The sequence below is a fragment of the Stegodyphus dumicola genome, chromosome 11 (genome assembly GCF_044657685.1).
Source record: "Stegodyphus dumicola isolate Sdum_Otavi_A_Nest chromosome 11, ASM4465768v1".
Lineage (NCBI taxonomy): Eukaryota > Metazoa > Arthropoda > Arachnida > Araneae > Eresidae > Stegodyphus > Stegodyphus dumicola.
Genome location: NC_140778.1, coordinates 129,794,805 through 129,818,331, shown reverse-complemented (window position 1 = coordinate 129,818,331; position 23,527 = coordinate 129,794,805). Strand labels below are relative to the sequence as shown.

At 31.3% G+C, this 23,527-nt stretch overlaps 1 protein-coding gene across 1 annotated transcript; it reads right to left on the bottom strand.

Moving 5' to 3' along the window:
- Window positions 1-11,423: 11,423 nt before the first annotated feature.
- Window positions 11,424-21,042, bottom strand: LOC118202109 (uncharacterized). The gene is made up of 4 exons (XM_035374263.2): window positions 20,895-21,042; window positions 15,073-15,847; window positions 14,047-14,176; window positions 11,424-12,613 (listed from the first exon to the last, which is right to left on the bottom strand). Exons 2-4 carry the CDS (start codon window positions 15,817-15,819, stop codon window positions 12,429-12,431), a joined length of 1,062 nt encoding a protein of 353 aa, XP_035230154.1. The 5' UTR covers window positions 15,820-15,847; window positions 20,895-21,042; the 3' UTR covers window positions 11,424-12,428.
- Window positions 21,043-23,527: the final 2,485 nt, after the last annotated feature.

The following is a 23,527-nucleotide window of genomic DNA, read 5'->3' as shown; positions in this document are numbered from 1 at the left end:
ATTGTAAATGAAGACAGTTTCTTCTCCTTTTAACTACACTCATGGACACAATCGTATTTTAGGATATTTTCTACTTCTTTTCCTTTTCTTTCTATAGGCCCTTTTTTTTTTTTTTTTTTTTTTTCCTCTATTATTTTTGGGCCATTTATTTTAAATTTTATTTTGTCCCATCTTTTCTTCCTGGCCTTTTGAACTCGTACAAGATGTACGAAGTTCCTTTTTACTCTCCTCAAATACGAAATTGCCCCTCTTTCTATATACCTTTCCTTCGCACCTATGCTTGATTTTTCGCCCATCGGTGCAGAAAGACTTAGCGGGTGCAAAACAAGACATCTGTCTACTTTGTCTGTCTGTCTTTTCTTCACACAGCTTCGCAAATAAGCTAGAATTCAACGCGTCACTATGAATTCTGTTTACAGCGTTTAAGACGAACTGAACAAATTGAAGCAATCTGCGACTTAAGATTTTTAGCAAGTAAATGTTGACAATGGATGGTGCAGTGATATGCAAACACCGCAGTACTTAATTTTGGTTTTAAATAGTGCTCAAATATGGCAAGTACTCCATCAACTCCAGCTCGCATTATATTTGATATTTCCATGAAATAATATAGTAAAACACTAAATATTGATTCGCCTCTAGTGTTTGTTCTTCGTGGATTTCTTTTTCCACAACACAATGAACATAAGCTAATAACAGTGCGTCATTACCAGGTAAAAGCCCTTAGAGGCACCCAAATAAGATCATAAGGTCTATTTTTAGACCAGGTGGATCGGGTCGTATTCCTCTCATTTGTAATCAGGTAAAGCTGAATGGTCCAATCGTACGGAAATGGGTCGTCTGCAGAAAAACTTCAACATCATTCACACATTTCAATGCATCATTGAACTGTACTGTTGCTCTAAGTAATTCTTTAAGTCCTATGCGCAGATCAGCTTTTAAAATCTTTAAAATGGCTGGCAAAATTAGCTGTGTTCTAATTTTTCCAAGTACTGAAATACTGTAAGACTCTTGACAACCCTCATCGTCTCTTTTTGGCATCGAAGCGAATATACACTTCGTGGATGTCTTCTGAAATTTTCCTTTCAGTGATTAAAAGCATTTCTGTTCTCTCCAACAATTCAAGCCATTCGTAGGACTACTTTTTTTTTGTCAATTTTAAATGTTCCCGCTTTAAATTTTAGGAATTATGTGGGGTTATTAATATTATAACGCAATAGGACCACAAAAATATATGTATGTGTGATGATAATGTAGTTCGTTACACATAACTTGATGGGATTTCGGAAGTACAACCAGGTTTGTAGTTATCATCATTTATTTTTCGATGACCTTTCCAATTTATAGAACAGTAGGAGTGCTAAACGCCCCCCATACACACAGTTTTACGTATGTAATTATATCTCAAATAGAATAGCTAGCAGAAGCTCAGCGACAGGCTGCCAGCAAGAAGGTGAAGTGACGACTGAGGACGCATAGTTAGTTGCGGTTCTTTTAAGAACTTGCAAGGTTAAAATAGCGATTGGGTAAAAGCTAACAGAAATACGGATACTACAAGTAAAACGCAGATACTTTAAAGGAGTTGTACTTTAATTAAAAATTAGTAACTTATTGTCAATTTGCTCCAATTACGTTTCCATTCGCTGATAAATTTTATCTCACATATTATATTAAAACTACTTTTCTTGAAGTTCAAAGAAAAACGATTTTAACTTCTATGTAACTTATCACCAACTTACATTCTGAAAATATTTTACTTTTTCCCCTCTCAAACTTCAGAAAACGAATGCTGTGGTTGGCTCTGACACTAGTACTTATAATTAATTAAACAAGTCCGTGAAAGCACAAACGGTATGCGCCCAGTGCCTGCTACTGGTATGAAATGTCAGTTTTTGGAAGTATTGCGACCACTACTTAGTGAAGTTTATGTAATATACTTAATGCATAATTAGTTAGTTTACACGCCCATTGTTTATGCAAGTAAGCAGGTAAAATCTGTGTTAAGCACTTTACCCTAAATTTTTTTGATAACCTGCTTAAATAAGATCCAGTCTTCTGAGTCCCTATTAACATCTCATGCATCCTGAATTTGTATTCGATAACATGGACCAGACCAGCTACGGGTCTATATACACCACTATCGGAATTTACAATTGAATTAAATAAGTCCGTATCCGTGCATAGAGTTTTGTTGTTAATTGCATAATTTTGATTAACCACTTGCGCTAAAAAGACGTGCCACGCACGTTGAGATGCTTTTGTCTCAAACCGCGAGCAACGTGAACACCACGTCGATAGGCACTTATCGCAAAAATGAAAATAACGTGGTGCATACGTCACCTAACGATTGTTTATTTCTCGAGTTACAGCTCCTGATTACACTCGCTGACGCGGAGCGGTGTAAATGACACTTTACCGCTTGTTATATTGTAGCGCAAGTGGTTAAACACTTTTCACGTCAACTATCTTTCCAGCATTTACGAAGTATAGAATAAAAATACTCAACTGTTGGTTATTAGTTTACAACAGTTTCACGCATTGCCCACACTATAGTATATTATTCGTGTACCCGATGGAACCCGTCATAGCACAATTCAGAGCAGTTACTTATTTTGCCTTATTCCAAGCCAATAATGCAATTAATATAATAAGCCAATAATCTCAACCTTTTGACTTACGCGTACCACCTAAACAAAAACTGAAAACATTTAGTACCACCACTCTTGAACAAAGTTCAGATCGCATAAATTTACGAATGTTAAGGGAAAAAACTCAGTCAGGATGCTGGGGATTTAATTTTTGAATTTAATAGTTAAAAATACTTTGCTTCTTTGCGTACCACCGGTTGAGAACCCCTGCAATAATGCATAGAGGCTATTTCACCTCAAAGGGAACCAAATTTGCTTTATTTATAACCATGCCAATTTTAGGTATAAAACACTACTCGTGAAACCATTTTTCCATATTTTTATTGCTAGGACTAACAAGAAATACCCAAAGAATAGGTATCTGCAAGATCATCACTTAACTGGTAGTATGAGTGGATAATATGGAATTTATTACTGCTGCCGTTTTAATTCTGCAATGTTCTAATGTTCTTTTTCTTCAAAAAACCACCTATTTGCAACAAGGTGGTTGCAGTAATAACAAATAATCTCGTAAGAAGTTGTACAAACAATAGTTCTGCAAGGTAGACATGATGAAACGAGCAAATGAGCCTCTAGCGACTGATGAAATTGCAAATTTGTTGGCTGAGCTATCGGATGATTACCCAAGTGATTTTACCTATTACTTAATATTCTTTCCTTCCAACGAAGCTGATTATATTTCGAATTGATGGACATACCATATTTATGAACAACTATTAATAGCTATTTTATAAGTCATTGTATTGGAACAATCAGAAAGAACAAGGTGACATTTCCAAAACAAGTTGGAAAAAACAAGGACAAAGGCAACAAGATACGCTAATGAGGTAATGATTGCTTAAGTGAATGAGATATCAGTGATCATTCTAATGAACATAAAAGATATTGAATAAACTACAAAGAAAAGTAAATGATATTAAAACCACTTCCTGTAATTCAATACAAAGAATATATTAGCAACCATTACTAAGCAAAATCAAATGTTTGCCCGTTATTCATGTGAAAGGAAAACCTTTAAGGTGGCCTATCAAAATATTTGTGCATATTTTATAAATGACAAAATGCCACTTTATCTGAAATGTTATAATAAAAATATATCACTGATTTTCATTCATCAGTGATAATTATTTAAACAGTCACATGACCTTGGTGCTCCTGTATTTGATCTATGGGATTCAGAATATGTGCTCAACCCGCAACAAGAAAAATGTGAAAAGATACTAGATGAAAGAAGTGCAAAAGCTGCTACTCCCACGATAAACCTAAATATACTATCTAGATATATAAATTTTCTGGAAGATCTGCTGGCTGTTTCAACAATTTTGTTCAGAAAGAATAAATTTTTACACCTCCACTATCAGGGTCCTTTCATAAACAACTGTTATAGTCTCACCTCAGAGTGGAAGAGGAAGGATAAGCTTGGTAGCAAAAATGGCATGCCTCACACACCACTAGTACCATAAGCACCAGTCAAAAAATGTTAAAATCTACTCTTAATCCTAATAAAATGCAGTAAATGTATTAGGTTTGGCCTGGGCACATCATAACTGCAGTTTTAGAATTAGCCTCCTTACATGTATAATTTATAAAACTTGAAATCTTGTACAAGATACGTAAATAAATAGCAGCAAATGCCAAAAATATCTATATAATCAGCATTTTTAGAGGATTAAAAATTGACAGATTTATGGTATATTTAATATACCTGTGCCCTTCAGAGGGCTGAATCGTATTTCTTATTAATTGGTATGTGGGTACAACCTGTCAAGGCAAGCACATACACAGACAAGCATAAATATCATATTAGTCACTTAATAAAATCGAAACATGTGACAGGTTTGAATCTGCACACATGGAAGGCCCCCAGACGTGTTTAAAGTGATTCCTTCCCCCCAAAAAAATCTCAATATTCGTGCCCTCTTTTTGTCAGTATTACGAGAAAATGTGTCTAGTCTGAAGTATAAATCATCAGTGCATTATGCTAGAAATATTTTCCGCAGTTACGCAGCACAAAAAAACTTAGTCAATTTTCTAAAAATTAAAGACAGCAATAAAAGCCTTTGCTTTGGCAATCTTTTTTAATATGAGGAAAGAATATGCAATGAATAAGAAATGCATTAATGTTTTACTGAGCCATACAATATTTATCAGGTTCTCAAGCAAAGCCAGATTGGTCAGCCTAAATGGTATAGTTTTTATGAACATAAAAAGGTACTTTTATTCATTTTGGTATTTATCAACATTTTCTACTTTTCATTTATAAAACATGGTGAAAAATCATCTTTCAAGCTTTCACATTTCTGAAGGATTGGGACATTAAATTATAAGCTTTTCTGTACCAATGTGCTACAGGCATCAAACGCATAGATTTTCAGAAAATATTTTTTTTTGCTAAAAAATTCAACTTTGCTTGCATATAATTTACTTTCAGTTTCTTAAAAATTCCACACAACAAAGAGGATTATAAGCTCAAGTAAATAGCTCAGGCATAATTTCTTGTAGCTATAAAGAAACTATTTCACTTCATGCGATTTGATATTAAAATACATTCTCTAACTTTAAAAACTAAAAAAGTTTATCGCTTATATCATTCTTAACAATTAAAAGAAGTTTATTATCAAAAAAGTTGATGCATTTCAAAAAAGTTGATGTATTGAAATACATCAACTTTTTTGATAACTTCTAAAAATATTTGCATATTTGATATTCAAGGGATCTCTGTAGAATACTTCCATCTTGAGGTTTGTCAAAAAGGCTTACATGAGCAAGTTCAACTTACTACATACAAAGTTTAATTTTTACGAAAATATAAATTTCAAGGCTTTCACAAAATTTATTATTTTGATGCAGTCTCAGACACCTGTATACAAGCATTATATTTACAATCACAACACTGAAAAATTACCCTCGATAACCAAAAATCCCACATACTATTTCAAACTCTGTTTTTGACCAATTCACTCTAAAGCTTAGCCACACATTTTACATTCCTGCTGCTTTGCCTTCATTTTTTACTTCTTACTCTTTAAATCACTAGTACCCAAAAAGAAATCTTGGTTTTATAAAATCTTGCAAATTCCATAATATTCTCTGCAACCACACTTCCAAGCTTCTTTTTATATTTTGAAAACCCTCAGCAGGAGAGAAAACTTCAACCAGGCTTGATGGTATTCCCACTTCAGATAGAGAAACTTTTTCAATAACTTAAAAGTCAAACTTTGCTGTGGTTCTCTTAATCAAAACACTGAATTCCTTGAGAAAAATTACTTTTCTTCATTATTCTCTTTATGTAATTATATCCAAATTCCACTTAGCAGATCAAACTGTATGCACCTGAAAGTCAGTACCCTTAACCCAAAAGAATTTTGTTTTCTAACGAGTTTCTCAATACTTCCAAATAATGCAAATTTACAATGTTTATGCATAGTGAGAGTTAAAAAATTCTAAGAAACATGATTTGAGGACACCAGCATTTACATTTTATTCCATCTGGGAAACTGACTTGAAACTTGTATTGTAAAATTTTTTTCTTTGAAAAGCAACATCAAAATACTCTTCCCACAAAAACATTTTAAAGGCAACAAAATAATTTTCCATGAAAATTCTCATAATAAAGCAATGTATATTTATGATTCAGTATTTGCTACATTATGTTAAGTCGTATAAGAATGTTTAAATGTGTTAGAAAAGGACTTCATGACATCAAAATTTTAGATGCATTTACTTGGATAAATCTGCTGAGATCAGTTGCAAGAAATCATTTGCTAATACATAATGCAGTTCAGACTGCACTGCAGTAATGTCATGTCAATTTTTAATAATTAACAAGAAATACAGGCTAAAGTAAATACATTTATTATTCATTCCAGCAAGTATTCATTTTGATTACAGGATGATACATTTCATGTCAAAATTTCATTACATTTCTCTACCTTCATCTTAAATTCACAAAAGGTGCATTCAGGAAATTAAAATTTTCACCAAAACAAACTAGTTTTTCCAAGCATTCATCATTTAGCACCTTCCTTTACGAGTGTATTCATTCTATTCATCACCGAGGGCATAATTTCTTCTACACATACATAACATGTCCCCTTAAGATGTTAATATTGAGAAATATTATGGCACTGGTAATACTTTGACAAAATAGTTCACTCATCTATTCAATATACAAAAAAAAAAAAAAAAAAAAAAAAAAAAAAAATCCAAAGGCACAGCTCTTAAATGTTTATTATGCTTTAACTTTTAACACGTACAAAAATAACAGTTTAAAGTCAGCTACTCATTAAATTCCGTAACTAATGTAATTCTTCACTCATGTTAAACAATGATTTCACTAATCTGTCTTTGAATATAATTTATTACATCAAATAAGTGTTTTCGTTGCATCTTATTACTTTTCCCTGTTGTGATTAAATTAAGATTCTGATGTTAGTGCCTCCCTCACAAGATTTTCTAAAAAGACACAGGAAGATTCAGTTCATTCTGTCTTTATTTCAATTACTCTTCCTGGCAAGCCAAGTGGAGATTCATCTGTAACAGATTCACCTACGCTATCTGTTACTTTCTTCCCAATTTTATTTTTTCTAATTCTGTACATAGTTGATTTTACACTCGCAAATGATGGAACTGCTGCTAGGACCTCATAACCTTTATCAAAAAGAGACTGCATTTCTTGTTTATAAATAGCGAAAATAGAGGTTGTTTCTTCTGCAGCTCTTTTTTTCAAATTGGCTATACATCTGGAAATTTCTATTTCTGCCTCATCATTACGTTTACATACATGTTTAGAAACTGCTATCACAATATTATCTTTGGTCAGCATTCTACCAGGGCATTTTACCCTGTCTCTTAGACAAACCCAACGAATACTTCCATTTGTTAAAGAGTGATGCACTCGATACTTATATCCACCAACGAGAGATATTGGCTTTCCTTTGCTTGATGTCATTAATTCAATTCGTCTTCCTATCACAGTATCTTCTTTCTCTGTTCAATAAAGAAAAAGCAAACTAATATTTGTTCCCTTTCAAATTATATGAAAAGTAATTTCAGAAAAATTAACCAAGTCACAAGATCTGATAAAAGAAAAGAATTGAAATGAAAAATTAACCAAGTCACAAGATCTGATATATGAACAAAAAAGAATTTCAATGATTAAAAGCATCTTCTCATTCAGGAAACGAAAAGCTAACTTTCCACATCAAACCTACCCATTCATTGTTTTCTGAACTTGGTTTCAAATAGGTCTATTAAGAAATTTATATTTATTTCAAAAACACTCGTACAGCCATACAACTTCGCAAAATAACTTAAGTTAATGGTTTTTAACACATTCACTACCATGTCAGCCATCAGTATCTGTTACAGTTCTCGACATAAGTTAAAATGAAAGCTTAATTATAAATTACATTAGCACTGCTATACTTGCATTTACTGAACAAATACTTTAATAGTAATTTACAGATAGACTTGATATGACATCTCCTATGACAGTTATATCAAAACACTCCATTAATTTTATCCTTTCAAGTAGTACAGAGCTGCCATTGGCACAGGCACCCTTATAGGTAACAGTTCAACTTTGCTCAGTTCTCCCATTCTGAAGAAATCCCAGATGAGTCCAAGGGTTTCCATACCTATTTGCAAGACTTTCGACTCTTATCTTAAGTACCTCCAAGTAAAAAGTTCAGTAAACAGAATATAAACATGATATACAGTAGTGACTGCTTAAGCATAGCACGCAATAGTCAAGACTGATATAGCAACAGAATATATACTTTGTGTCTGGTTATGCAAATTTTTACCCAACATACATTAGATTATCTGCATAACTTTGCAACATTTCATGCTGCCCTACATAAGTTAGTTTAGTGAAAAGCACATTAGGGCTATCTGCCTAAGGAAAAGAAATGCCTTGTGGAGGGCTTTCTGAGGACAAGCTTGTATAGATGTTAGCAGTTCTCATCTTTCAAGCATAGAACAGCAGTTCTCAATCTTTTGACCAACACCTACCACCTAATCCAAAAATGAAAATCTTCAGTACCATCACTTCATTTTCAATAAGTTTTTAGTTTCCCAATACAAATATTAAAAAATATATATACTTTGTCATTTGCAACCTACTGACTATTTGTACACAAAAAATATTGGGTTGAAAATTGGTTAGCATTTAATTATTTAAGTTACATTTTTTAGTGTGAAATTTGGGTCTGTTTAAGAGACCAATTTGTCTTATTTGTTTTAACCATAAATTAAGATCTACTTTTAATGTTCTGTAAATTAAGATCCACTTTTAATGTTGTTCTGTATTTATTTTTCAAATATACCATGGAAAATTTAATATTTGTGTGAACCTTTTCCACACAGATAGGTTGTGCAAAAAGGCAAAGCCTTTGATTTTTTTTGGGGGGGGGGATGTCAGCCAAAAGTTAACAAGCGTGCTATTTTTGAAATCTTTAGTTCATTTAGAGTTCATTCACAGGAAATTTTCATCAACTGTTAATTTTTTTCACAAGATAAATTTCAAGTACATTTGAACAAAATGGACTTTTAATCCAATTTTCTTTTTCATAATCCTCCGGAAAATTGATGTTGAAATTATTTATCAATTAAAAACATTTGATTTTTAATGCTGGATGCTAGTTCTTTGATTTTCAAATAATTTTTGGTCAGAAAACTTTCTTAAAGTTGCAAAAGCTTAAATATAATACAATTCTTTGATTATTCAATGGTAAACAAATTAATGTCCTTGTGATGCCAAATTTAATTCGACTTTCCAAAAATATCAGCTAAATATGCCAACTATAATTCATTAAATAAACATTTTTGCAATTCAAAGTTTGATTCACAGAGCAAAATTTGAATTTCTGATCAAACTTCAAAGACTAAAACTTTGCCTCTAGATAAACATTTTTACTTCAGAATACAAACAAAAGTGTTTCATGCTCACTGCCCATTTCTTAGCATAAAATCAAACGTAGTCTTCAATTTAAAGCTCAGCTTTTAATAAATTCAATTTTCACAGCTTAATTCAAAACAATTTTCAGATTTTTGTGAACTGTTTTGACTACTAAAAGCTTCAAAATGAATGGAGCAGTAGTTTCAAGGCGAGACTTTAGAGAAAAATAACACCAGAATGTTTCCAGGTTAAAACCAGAACCCAGTCACCGCATGACAATGCATTTATTGCAAAGATAATCATTCTCAGACATAAAATTGTGAATTACTTTGAAAATTTTATTTCCAGTTGTTCTGTTAAGACATTCACAAAATATGATATTTAATTATTTAAAACATCATTTATGATAAATTTTGTTACATATATCGCTTATATATGTGAAAATAAAAACCGATTATTTTGCTTAGTCTATTAATAGCTATTGACCTTGAACAAAGTTCAAATCACTCAAATTTAAGAATGATGGTGAAAAAAATTAATAGGACGTTGGGTTCTTAACTTTTGAATTTAATAATTAAAAATATTTTCTTTGCATACCACATATTTTTTTCGTACGTACCACCAGCTGAGAATTGCTAACATAGGAAAATCCACAAAAATGCACATGCAGCCAGCCCATTTGCCCGGATATTTTAACATTAATTTTTTTCCTGGAATCCCATAGGAGCATGAATAAATTTGTCTACAATATGCTTGGCAGTAAATGTGTTAAATACCAAATATCAGCTAATAAAATAATTAAATTCATGCACACATAAAAAAACTATTTCATTCATTCCTTTGAAGCATAATATTAAGGACAATGGTTTATTTTTCTAACAATGGCATCTAAAAATTAGTATGGTTACACTTGAGATATTTCTCATGGCTTTGGCAAGTAGTTTCTGCACATTCACAAGCGATGTCCAAATACACATGGAATAAATACCTACCTACAAACGAATCTCGGAAATACCTACAAACTTCTAATGGATAAAAAAAATCAGTATATATCTGAATGAAGCTTATTAAAACTGATGTCGTAAACATACCTCTCAAAGACTTTTGATTTTCTCAAACACCCTTTTTTTACATGAGCAGTTTGTTGTATCTATTAAAAATCATTAGAACTTGTATATACCTTACATAATCAGATGGTTTATGGTAACCAATCCTATAAAATTTTCCCTAAAAATACAAGCATGCCATTATTTTCTTTACCAATGAATAGAAAGTTGCTGCTTATAAAAACTAAATCTTTCGTGATTAAAAAATTTATGAACAGGAGCAATATTGATGAAGCCACACCCTGGTGCCTATTACAGGTCAACTACGATTACTAATTGTAACACTGTATACATATATTATCTATCCATTAAAAAATGACTTATATAAATAATGTAATAAGCTTTTATTTTTGGGAAAAGATGGCATTTTTTAATACTTCATTAAGTCCCCTTCATTCATATTAGTGCAAAAGGTAAGACAAATTTCATGCAAAAAGTAAAATTTAATTTTAGTATCATTAACATTCCAAGTAAAATAATCTTTCATGGTCATCTTCATCACTTACACTCAGCCTTATCCAAAAAAAAAAAAAAAAAAAAAAATAATTATGGGGAAGCTTAAGGTTCTTTCACAGTAAACTGGTTAGACGTATGGAAAGCTATCAAATTACACAAGAATATTTAAATATCTTTTTAAACTCTTCTGTACTATCAGAAAATGATATTTTATCAAAAGCAAAATCTCAATGATTCAATGTAATGAATAAAAATTGAATTGTAAATGAATGAAAAAAGAACAAAGTTTTGAAAGAGAAACATAGTTAATAATTTCTTTCAGATAAAATTTTAATCACATTTCCTTTACATATTTTCACATCTATTTCTTCCAAGTAACAGGTTAACAATTGACAGTTTTGCATTAACAAAAATTTTTACAATCCATTTCTCCTACCATACAAACGTATGGTTTACATTACAGATCCTGGAAAAAAAAAAATCTGATAAAACATTTCAAGTCGCCTTTTTCTGCTGACAGGCTCTTCTACTAAATAGAATCTTCTTGAAGAACATATTTCTTGCAAACTGAAAAAGAACACTTCACACATTTTTCCACAAAACTTAATGAAAAGCTTACCAGAATACTACCTTATTTATATAGATATACAACACAGATACATCCACTGTAATATACATAAAAGTATACTTACCATAATTAATCTAATTTTTAGGATGAAATACCACATAAAGAAGACTCACACTCTCCAGCTGGATCAGCAATTCTTCCTTCCACAGCAACTTGCAGAAGCAGGTGTGATGGATGTTAAAACTTCCCAGCAGGTTGCATTCAAGTTTCATTTTACACATTTTTAGCACATTAACAAAACAAAACATGTCATGCAAACTCCTAATACTAATTTTAACTTATAAGACATTAAACTAGGAAATAATTAATCTAACTTATCCTAAGCCTACAGCTAAATAAACCTAAGATACTATTAATTAAATCTAAAAACTACTTAACCTAAATTACTACTTAACTTACATATAAAGTAAAACATTCAAGCAAAACTCCTTGTAAAGTTTAAAGAAAATGGTAGCTTGCTTTCTGCCTGCATTTTAACAGTAAATACATTATTTTTAAACACAGATACATATCTTCCATGAAATTTTTCTTCAATCATTACATGAAGTTTTGCAAATCAAAGCTTCAGAACTCTGAGAAACCACACAGGAATTTTAAATAGAAATATCGACAGATAAAAAATTTCACTAATAAAATTTGCTTCTCAAAGTTCATCACTTGCCACATACTCACTCACAAACAATGAACTTCTAAATATAATGGAAAGACATTATACCCTGAGATTGTGAGTTATCATGTAACATTAATGCACCATCCTGATAATTGCTTGGTCCAGGCTGGGAAAGTGATTGGTCACTATATACCAAAGCTCCGTCTGAAGGGCCTGCCCCAGATGATAATGCTGAGTCGTCAAACTGTATCATAGGTTTTATGTCTGAAAAATTGCATAAAGCTAATATTATATATTTATTTATTCAAGAATGACCCTTTAAATATATGACACTCCTTACTACTGTAACAATTCTAATAATATTTTAGTCTTGTAACAATAAAGACCTTATTTTTTCTTTCCTTCAGGAATTTCCTGGAAATAGCATATACCACTAGCTAAGCCCCACAGACAGTTACGAATTCATTTTCAGGCATGTCAGGAGATCGGTAGAACTGATGGTTAAATAATCTAATTACTCTTAAATAAATGACTCAAATAATTTATAAGGTTAGCATTTTTTAAGACTTCTTTTTTTAGACTACTAAAAAATGACGGTTTTCAACAATGATGCAATTTCTTATCTGTGGTAAATTCACTTGATTTTGATTCTGTCTACATGACACCTTATAATTTGAAAACATTCAATTATGAGAGATCAATAATGGTTCTTTTAGCATTTCCAATAGATTTAGAACCCAATGACATCATAGCTAACAGGAATAGCCCTTATGTTTCACAGGTAGTCCACCAATCAATCAAAACTAAACAAATGCTCACAACAAAAGATCCTAAACAGCAGGAAAAATTATAGATAATAAGTAAAACAACAGGAATTTGAGAGGTTTAACTCCTAAATTTAGACATAACAAAAATATATAAGAACTCTTTCAGACAAAGGAAGGAAAATGATGTACTAGTTAGGCAGGAAAATATTTAACTGTCAGAGCTTGAAATAACTCAAGTGTGTGAGATGATCTCACTGTTCCCACTTTATATCCACCAAGCCAGTCTTAAGAAGTCAGATGCCTGCCTGTTTCAACATCAAAAAGAATGTCTGTTATATACTTAAAATTATGTAGTAGTAGCTATATGTATTACAAGTAGTAGTAACTAAATGATTTTTTTTCTATTGTAGAATTCCCTGAAAACATTAAAAAATATTTTAAAAACTGCATGCTTTTGCAAGCGTCATTTTTTAACCACTACTGGATAATGCAAACATTCCCTTTTTAAGAGCTCATCTTGCATTACTTTCATAATCAAAGACGCAATGTTGGGGCAGTATTTTACTTTTCCCATATTTTTTCTGACTCGCTCAAGAAATCTATTTACTCCAACTTAATTTCACGATAAAATACATTAAAAAAATTAGCCAAGTAACAAGCATTTTAAACACACAAACTGGCATTAACACTCACACCTCGCCAATTTAATTAAATTTTTCCTGAATAAGTACCTTTAAAATAAATATACTCAACTGCAACTGACATTACTGCTTGCAAACACATTAACTTCAAAAAATATTGAAAATTACATAACTAATTTGATTTTTCTAAAGTTAAATTATATTTTTTTATTATAAAAATGCAGAAAACCTACAAATTAAAAAAAAATTTGAATCAAATTTTTAATTTAGCTTCATTGAAAATTCTTACCTGGCGGACTATCAGGTCCCTGCATATCAGAAGACTCTAAATTAGGCGTACTTGTTTTCTGTTGTAAACCTCTAACACTTTCAGATGAAACTGGAACTAATGCACTACTTAATTGATTATTGGAAGGAACCTGAAAGCAAGTTGTCTTATTGCTTAGTTAAATTCACATTTCACTTTAAAAACACAGCAAAAGAATACTTTTCCTAAAATTTTACCTTAATATTTGAGAGAAAAAAGGATTCTCTAAATAAGCTTCTTATACACATAATAGGAAATCTATAAATTTTACATTTTAACAATTACTCAAGAGCAAGCAGTTAACAACTGTAGCTTAAGGATTTAGATCTTGACTATAAAAAATAATGCATGATTTATACTGGTATCAATATACTGCTGCAAAAAGTTTCTAAAACAAATGATACACAAAATGCAATAAAAAAATATAAGAACAAAAAACAATGCCATAAAAATATAAGAACACACAAAACAAGGTGATCAACTTCATCCTATGTTAAGTTAGCAATGCAGATACAGGTAAGTGGACAGTAAATTTTTCATTCTTTAAATGCATATGAAACAAAGCACTAAAAACTTTAAACAACAGAGCATTCAAAGGAGCAAATATCGGGCTCAATATTGACAAAAATATTATACCATTTTCCATTATATTCAAAAGTTCACAATGTTCCTTCAAATATTCATCAATTAAAAACGAAAAATTCACAATGTAATATTTGGTTAATGAACATATATCTATTTAAATACAAATAACGCTTATTTCAGCTTTCAATTAAAAGTTAAAACTTTTTAATTTTCAATAAAAAATTAGACAAAACTATAAATGCATATTTTAATTTTTGCATAAAACTACTTGCAATATGATTCACCTGAGTTTCTACAATTCTGAATTTTTTTTATCTAGATCTGTCACACAAATAACAAGTTTTATGAAAGTCGTACCAATCAAAAAAACATACAAAATTCACAATTATCCATTCTAAGTATTCATCACAGAAATTTACTTACATTATCTGTGGTTAAAGTTTGCTCTAAAAGTTTGGAAGGCTCAATTTCATAGTCATCATCTTCCGAGGCAGCCTCACTCCCTATACTAGCAGCAGATGAATGATGAGATCGAGAAAATGCATTTGGAGGCACCCTGGGTAAAGAGTTTATTGTTGGTCCATCGTGTTTGGCATCACCCGTATAACCATCACCAGAAAGTTCATGGACTTCTGGAGATGGTTCTCTTTTTCGTGACACACCTTCGTCACTTCTATTAGAGTCACTTAATGATCGTTTGCGTATTTTACGCCTTTTGTTCGGAGAGTCCGCTCGTGGAGGGGCTTGAGGAGGTGGCGGCACTACTGTTTCAGCTACTTGTGGAGCAACCTGAGCCACTTTTGATGCTTGATTTTCCCCACACACTTCGGTGAGTCCTTTAACTTTGAGTGCTTCAGCTGCTTTTAAGAATGCTGATAGTTCATCATGAGAAACATTTACTTCACCTTTGTACATAAAATCGAGAATAGCTTTAATGTCTGTAAATCGCATACCGTTTATTATCACAATTGGATGTTTACATGGATTTTCAGAAAATAAATTCTGAAAATATGGGCTGCATGCTGACAGCACAAGTTTATGGGCCTTCATGTTGCGGCCTTCACAAGACAATGTAACATCAACCAAAGTCTCGGATGACTGGAAGCCCTTGAATACTGAGAGTAAGTTTGTGGTATGACTGTTCCATTTTAGACAGAACTGCTGTGACATTGTAGCACATGAGGTAAGACTAGAAAACCTAAAAATAAAAAATTATTAGCAGGAAGCTAACAAGAAAAATCACCTTAAAGTGACTGACACAATGCTAATACTAAGTAAGCTTTCAAAAAAATTACAATTCTCTATGAAGTTAAAATTATTTACATGTTTAGCTAAAATGCCACACTTTAAGGTAATGTTCTGTTATCGGGACCAGATTCAGAAATGCATTGTGTCTCTGTATACACCCATACATTCATGTTTACATACACAAAAGCATACATAAACACATGCATGCATATATACACTTACGAATCCAGTCCTGATAACAGAACAGTTCCTACTTTAAACCTTTAAATTCCAAATAAAACATATTTGTTGTATAAAAAATAGTAAAATGTAATTACTACAAATAATAAAACTTATTATGTTGTTGAAATAAAAGCAATAGCATAATGCAATTAAGAATTTTTGCCATTCTCTCTGGTAAATGCATAAATATAACACGACCAATTTGTGTTATAAGCACAGGAACTTCGAAAAAACTACTGAGGAGGAACTAATTTAGTAACTACAGACTACAGCATTACTAAGTGATGGTTTTGAATTACTTTTTTAATGACCTTCATCTGTAAATGCATTTATCTAAAATGTTAGATTTGTATTTTTATCTTATATATACCTATCTGAAATGTTATCTTAATTACAGGATATCTAGATGCTTTCCAGATCAGCTAAACCTTACACAAAAATAAAAAATTATACATAAAACTAATCAAGACGGGCCATAAATACAGCTAAGCAGGAACAGGAGGAAAAAGCTCAGAGGATTCAAAGAAAAGAAGTGTTTTTCTTGAGAAAGAAAAAAACACTTGTTATTGAAAAATTATGGAATATGATGAAAAAATTATAAATATCCCTATTCAAGTTTTGTAGATTTATATATCATTCAAAATTTAAGTAAACCAAAACATTTACAGTAGAAATCAATATAAGGAAAAGACATCAACACTTACCTTCTAAAATAACCAGTACCTTTTTCAGACTAAATCACAAAATTTCTATACTAATATTAAGGCTTCAATACACACAAACTAACTTTTAGTACTTGATTTTACACATCTCAAATTAATAATTCTCAGAACTGCCGTTTTTTGACATATTATTAATGAAACACACAACAGCCAAGCCATACATGTGCATAACATACATTTGGATTTACCACGTTTATATTTAACCACTATTGAACAATATTCCATCATTAGTAAAAATTTTGACAACCAATTTTTTTTAGCTTGTTTACTTATTGACAAAGAATACTAGAACCAGAAAGATAATTAATTTTTTTTGCGAATTCACAAAATCTGGCAATCATTGACTATGGATGCAGACAGTTAGAAGGCACCGAATATTCTAATGCTAACAAAATAACCTTAAAGCTGTAGTAGTAGTTTAAAAGGTATTCTGTCTTAATTCTGTCTTAATCACGTAACCACTTCACAATCATGTACATACCTGTAAATGGATGTTACTGAAGCCAATATCGTTACACCGCCAATCTGTACCTTCTATTACACAGCATGTTCAGCACAAACTTCTAATGTATCATTGTTATCAAATAACGTAAATCTACATAAATTTTGGAACCTGGACCCGATAATAGAACAGTACCAAAATAGGTAAGTACAGAAGAGTCAGCATGAGACTTTATGATTCCTTCAAGTAGGAATAACCAACAGCAAATTGTTACAATGACCATAGGGTACTTCATGTTGGTAAAATCCTAGTATACGGTGCAGCCTTGGCGCGACTTTGAAAAATTATCGTGAACACCAAAAATGATCCAAAGAACGTCTATATATATACTATACACACATAGTATATATACTATATACTAGTGTGTATATACATATACATAATGTGTATACACATAGTATATATACTATATACTAAGTTTAACTACATATTTTCTTTAAATGACCCGTTAACTACTCATCGTAGATGTCCCGTTTTTACTGCTCATCAATAGTCGCCAAAAGTAGCCAAATCCCGTGTGCACCGGATACTAGGATTAAACCTTCAGATGAATTAAAAACACAATGATACCCCATAATATACGATGCAGAAATAGTTTAAAGGTAACCTCTGGAGACGACAGGTTCATTTATCACGGGGAACATGAGAAATGTTAAACATGGAAAAACTATAAAAACCATTTAGATTTGTGCTCGGAAATCTGTGAACATTCTGAATTCCGAAAATAATGTATTACAAGTTATAAAACAAATATGAACTGAACACTTGATGATATAAAATATAAAAAAAAAAAAGAAACATTTTTGTTCAATTCCAAAGTTGGAAAAATGAACATCCCTTTTTTATTTAAAAATTATACAATTTCAAGGACAAATTAGCAATACTGGCAATCCCTAATTCGTAAATTTAAAATACTGGGTTTGCTGTTCTGTCCACTTCCAGTTCAACTTAAAATGCAAGCAAAGCAATCTATACTATTAAATAAAACAAAATTTGTTTTAAGAAATAACAACAGAAGGTCAACTAGTGAAAATTCAGATGTTTGTATTTATCTTAAAATGGTTAACTAAATGTGAAACTTGACTAAATTCATTTTAAAAATTCACCATTATAGAAGACACTGATACTTTAAAAAAAAAAAAAAAATATATCATTCAGTTACCTTTGTTTTTATAATAATAAAAATGGTTAGCATTTTATTATTTACCAAGAAAGATTGTTTTTAAATTGACAATAGCACTGACCCGAAACAGCAAAACTCATTTCGATTGATTTTTGGACCAGGAGACCAAGACGAAGGGGGGAGATCATGAACGCCCAATTTAGAAAACTTGTACACTGCCATTAAAACAAATCATTTCTTTATATATCACTATTTTGCCGCTTTAATCTGCGAAATTTGTTATTGCAGGACTATATTGACTAGGTTATGTTGTTTGAATTTGGCAAAGACATGAGGATTATCTGCCTAACAGTAGAGATGCCTCTGTGGGAGACTTTCTGTAAGAAACAGGCTTTTATTCTTGTTATACATGGTGGAAAGCAATCATGCAGCCAACCAATTTGCCTGTTTTACACCCAATGCAGGTCAAACTATCAGTAGTCAGTGTCTGCTTAGACACTAGCATGGCTAATAATGGACTGAAAAACCAAATACCAATGACAGAATAACTGAAAATATGAAAATGCTGACAGCACAATCAAAACTTTTAGGAAAATTCACTAAAAAGAATGTAAGAAAATATTGAAAAATTTTATGGAATTCAAGAGAGGGGGATTTATCTGCAAAAATGAAATCAGATCTAAGAAATTTTGACCGAAATCTCTAATTTATGACTTACTTATGTAAGATCTTTGCAAAAGAAATGAAAGCAAAAACATATCTCAGCTAAAACATTGTAGAAATCCTTACACTTCTTTCAAAATACAATCTTAAGTAAAATTAGAATAGTTTCTCTTATTTACATTAATTCATATTAATAGCAAATAAACCACCACGATACATTACTACTGCTGTATGGCAATATACCCACTGCTGCATTCTTATATATTAAATATTTATCCATACACTTTTTCATTTTTATACCAATAGTTAAAAAATTAATACTTTATTGACTATTCTTTTTCATAACTTAACAAAATTGCATTTAACCTCAAAGCAAAAAGAGAACTATTTTCATTTCTCTTTCAAAAAATCTAGCTGATCTACTGCCTAATTTTAAAACACTAGAGTGATGTATTATTTTTTTACTTTTTAAAAATTTAACACTTAATGCTTTAATCATGAGTTTGGTGACCTTTTTTACTAAAAAACAAATTTTTGAATATTCATTCTAATTCAAACTCGCTTCAATTTTTTTTGGAGGGGGGGGGAAATTACTATCGTTTGAACTCGGAAATAACTAATGAAACACAGCCTATGTTAAATTCAGAATGATGATCAGTACATTTTGTAAATTTAAATGAAATAAGTTGCTATACCAAATTGACAAAATCTGAATTTTTCTTGAAATTTTTCCCAAAATCTTTAAGTAAATGCGCAATATGAGAAATTTAAAAGTCAAATGTTGCAATAAAATTTTTTCAAAGATAAAGGATCTGTAGCACTATTAATTATTTTTAAATCGAGATAACTGGAGATTTAAATTCGTATGACCTGATTACGCAAATTTTTACAAGCTTTATTAATATAAACGCCTAAAGCATTTAGTATATTTTAATAAATCATGCTTAAAATTTCCAACAATAAAATATTGTTGCTTGTAATTTACAGCAAAGAAATTTTGATTTCCGAATTCAGTGTGTTTGATGCCATTTGCAAGTCATTGATTAGTCAAGATGAAGCAGGACGCCAAATGGCCGCCATCTTGTTTCATTTGGCATTTAACTACAATTACATACATTTTAATTTCAAATATCATAATCGAAATTAATCATGAAAATACCTAATGAATTCTTTTCTGCTTTTAACAACTTAGTTTGCAGAACCAAGGTAAACAGAAATGGTAATGAATGATGATGTGGCCAGATACCCTTCACCCCCAGCGTCCGATAATGTAAAATTCGACGCCATTTTGACGTAGTTCTAATAAACCTATCTCTGATATTGCATTTAACTTAATTTCCGATCAAATTAGACAAAAACAAAATATTTTGATAATACAATATCATTAACATTACCAAATCATTTCGTTATAAATTATATACAAGCAGAAACACTACAATAAACGATAAAAGGTTAATTATTAAATACAAAAAAATTTAGCATAAACTAAGAACTGATCTACATGCATAACAAACTAGCGTTCATTAGCTTATTATACACATAAAAAAATCAAGAATTAAAGAATATTATATCTAACAATTTAATTCAGAAAGAACTTAGCATAAATCTGAAAGAAAATCAGCATCTTTCAAATTTTAATATTTAAAAAATAGCAAATTTTTTAAACATATTACGATTTTTTTAATTATGTGATGAATAAATTATACAAATTTAACACTTCAGAAAAACTAAATGTAAGGTTATGAACACAAATTTATTAACTTACAAGAATCACAAATCTCATTCGCCCCCCAGCGCTTCTCTTCCACTTCTTGCTCAAAGACGCCACAATCACCAAATGGCAGAACCGGATTTAATAACCACAGACAAAAAAACCTGTTGCCAGATTCTTATAGACCATAACTTTGAAACCGGATCAAATCCCAATAATATGCGCTACGTGCCTTTACAGGTAGCGCTGAAAAACTTTAATAAGAGACATTTAGACAACTAAATTAGTCAAATTAACTCTCCTGCAATACTTCATCACGCAAAATTTCTTTCTTGGGCGTCAATAATTTACTTCCATAGTGTTAGAACTTTTTCTGCGGGATAAAAGTCATTCAAGAAATCCCAAGAATCGCTGAGAGATACAACGTTTCGTGACGTCTTGTGTTTACTGATTCGAAGTAATATTTTGCTTCTGGTGCATATACTGTTACAAAGCAAAAGCTAGTGATTAGGAATTTTCAAAATAAACTAAGCTTTTACATCTAAATAATGAAATACGTTCGTTAAAAAAGAGAAACAAATGTCCGATTCGGAGTGAATCTAGGAGTATTGTCTTAGATTTTGTGGTACGCGTGTCGTATGCTTATAAATTCAAAACTGTAAATAAAGAGTTATTACTTTAAAACTAAATCTCATAACAAAATATTCATTAATCATTTTAAATCTACCTTTTGCAATGAATTATAAATTTTATTTAGAATCAGAAATTTAAAATGACGATTTGTGTGCTGTCGTGTATTCTTTCTTTCGTGACAGAGACTGAGAATGCTTGGCAAAGTGAATGTTGGCAAAACGTTTTACACAGGCAAAAGGAACTTCTGCCTTCCTCTCCTTTTCTCCGACAACGTAACTGATTGGGCGGATCTGAAGTAGTTGCACGCAGTCGCTATATGATATGCAGCTGAAAGAAAGTACTTATTGTTTATAAAACAGGGGGGGAATTTCTAAAATCGGAAGTGCCAGAGCTCTATGGAAGGCCTTCAGGAAGAAGGGAAAATTAAATAAATAAAATAACTAATAAAAAATAAGTAATAATTAAATTAAAATTCCATACAATATAAAGATATAAATAAAAATTTAATAAAGTATTAAATTCGCGATGAATAGCTAAATAAAAGAAATGAAATATCGGGCCTCATCTTGTTTGGAGCTCCGGCTAGACTTGAATTTCGTTCGGGAAACTAAGCAATAGCTTAGCCGGTCTCCGGCTGAATTTAAGCTCTGAATATAGAACATAACGTACTATTTCAAGGGATGATAAAATAAAACCCATTCTTTTTCCAGAACACTGGTGGAAAAAAGTAAAATAGTTAAAACGTCACTAATAAAAATAGAGAGAATGCTCGAAACTCCAAATAATGTTAGAGTATGGAAAGAAATTTTAATGGAGAAGTGCAGCTTCAAAAAAAAAAAAAAAAAAAAGAGAGAGAGAGAGAAGAACCCTAAGCTTTCTGACTGCAATGCCCTGCCTATATAATTCTAACTGTCAAGCAGACTGCGACTGCGCAAAAAATTTGTCCCAAATCCGATCCAATAACAGCATGAGAACAAACGTAAGGTCTGCACAAGTGACAATTTTTGTCCCCCATGTTTGGTTGCATAATTCAAGACAACAGGAAATTTGAAGCGAAAGGTCACTAGCGCTGGTCGTGCATGACGACGATACACTTTTAGTACACTTTTAGTACTTTCGGAACAAAACGTTTTACTCACTGTCACAAATTCATTTCACTACCTGCAAAATAAACTTTTGACATAGCGATGGAGAATTTTCTATTCTTAAAGTCTTTACATTTCCATTCGTTTTTCCCCATTCATTTTCATTCATTTCCATTCATTTTTTTTCGAGAATGACAGGTATCATTCGGAAGCTATAATCGATTTTTAATGCCTATTTATTTTTAAATAAATTAGCCCTCTAATATTGTGTTTCATTTATATAAAAGAAGTGCCAGAGCCCTTAGTTTTCGCCATGAAGGTCTGTCTTCCATGTCAAAATGCGGTCTTACCTGGAAGAGAAATTTTGGCTAATCTTCCATTAGCGGGGTAAGTTGGAGCCAAACTATTTTAGCCTTCAAAATTTGGCGAAATTTTTGGCGGCAATGAGAACACTAAGGTGTGATTTTTAAACGTAAACAGAATAGTAACTTTTAAGCTTTGCAGTAGTGAAACGCTGTTATTTTATGTAAACAGAATAGTAAAATTAGATGATAACATACTAGATGAGTAAAACAAAGTCCATCAGCTTTGCAAGTAAAAACATAATCCTATCTATTTAATTCATGATAAAATAGCACAATGAATAATAAAATAATAAATTGTTATACAATTTATGTATTGTTATACACTTTCCTCGGACTCCAAAATTGCAACCAAGTAAACATATTCAAATTCACTAATAACTGATGCATCATAAATAAAGTCACTAAAATATACAAGTTACTATCGTCGATACAAGTTACTATCGTAATAATTTCTGAAATACGGTAAAAGATGGATCGCTACATGACAACCAGCGATCCTTCAACTAAAATGTTAATCATGCACGTGAATTGGTGAAAGTGCTACAACTGTGATGGATCGAATTTCGCATACAGTACGTCGAATCTCTATTTAACGAGGAAGGCA

Excerpts from the sequence above, each read along its gene's own strand:
- LOC118202109 (XM_035374263.2), bottom strand. The coding sequence starts at position 15,819 with ATGTCACAGCAGTTCTGTCTAAAATGGAACAGTCATACCACAAACTTA. Across the intron at positions 14,177-15,072 it reads AAACTTTAACCACAGATAAT|GTTCCTTCCAATAATCAATT; the intron begins GTAAGTAAATTT and ends ACTTGCTTTCAG. Across the intron at positions 12,614-14,046 it reads GGGACCTGATAGTCCGCCAG|ACATAAAACCTATGATACAG; the intron begins GTAAGAATTTTC and ends GCAATTTTTCAG.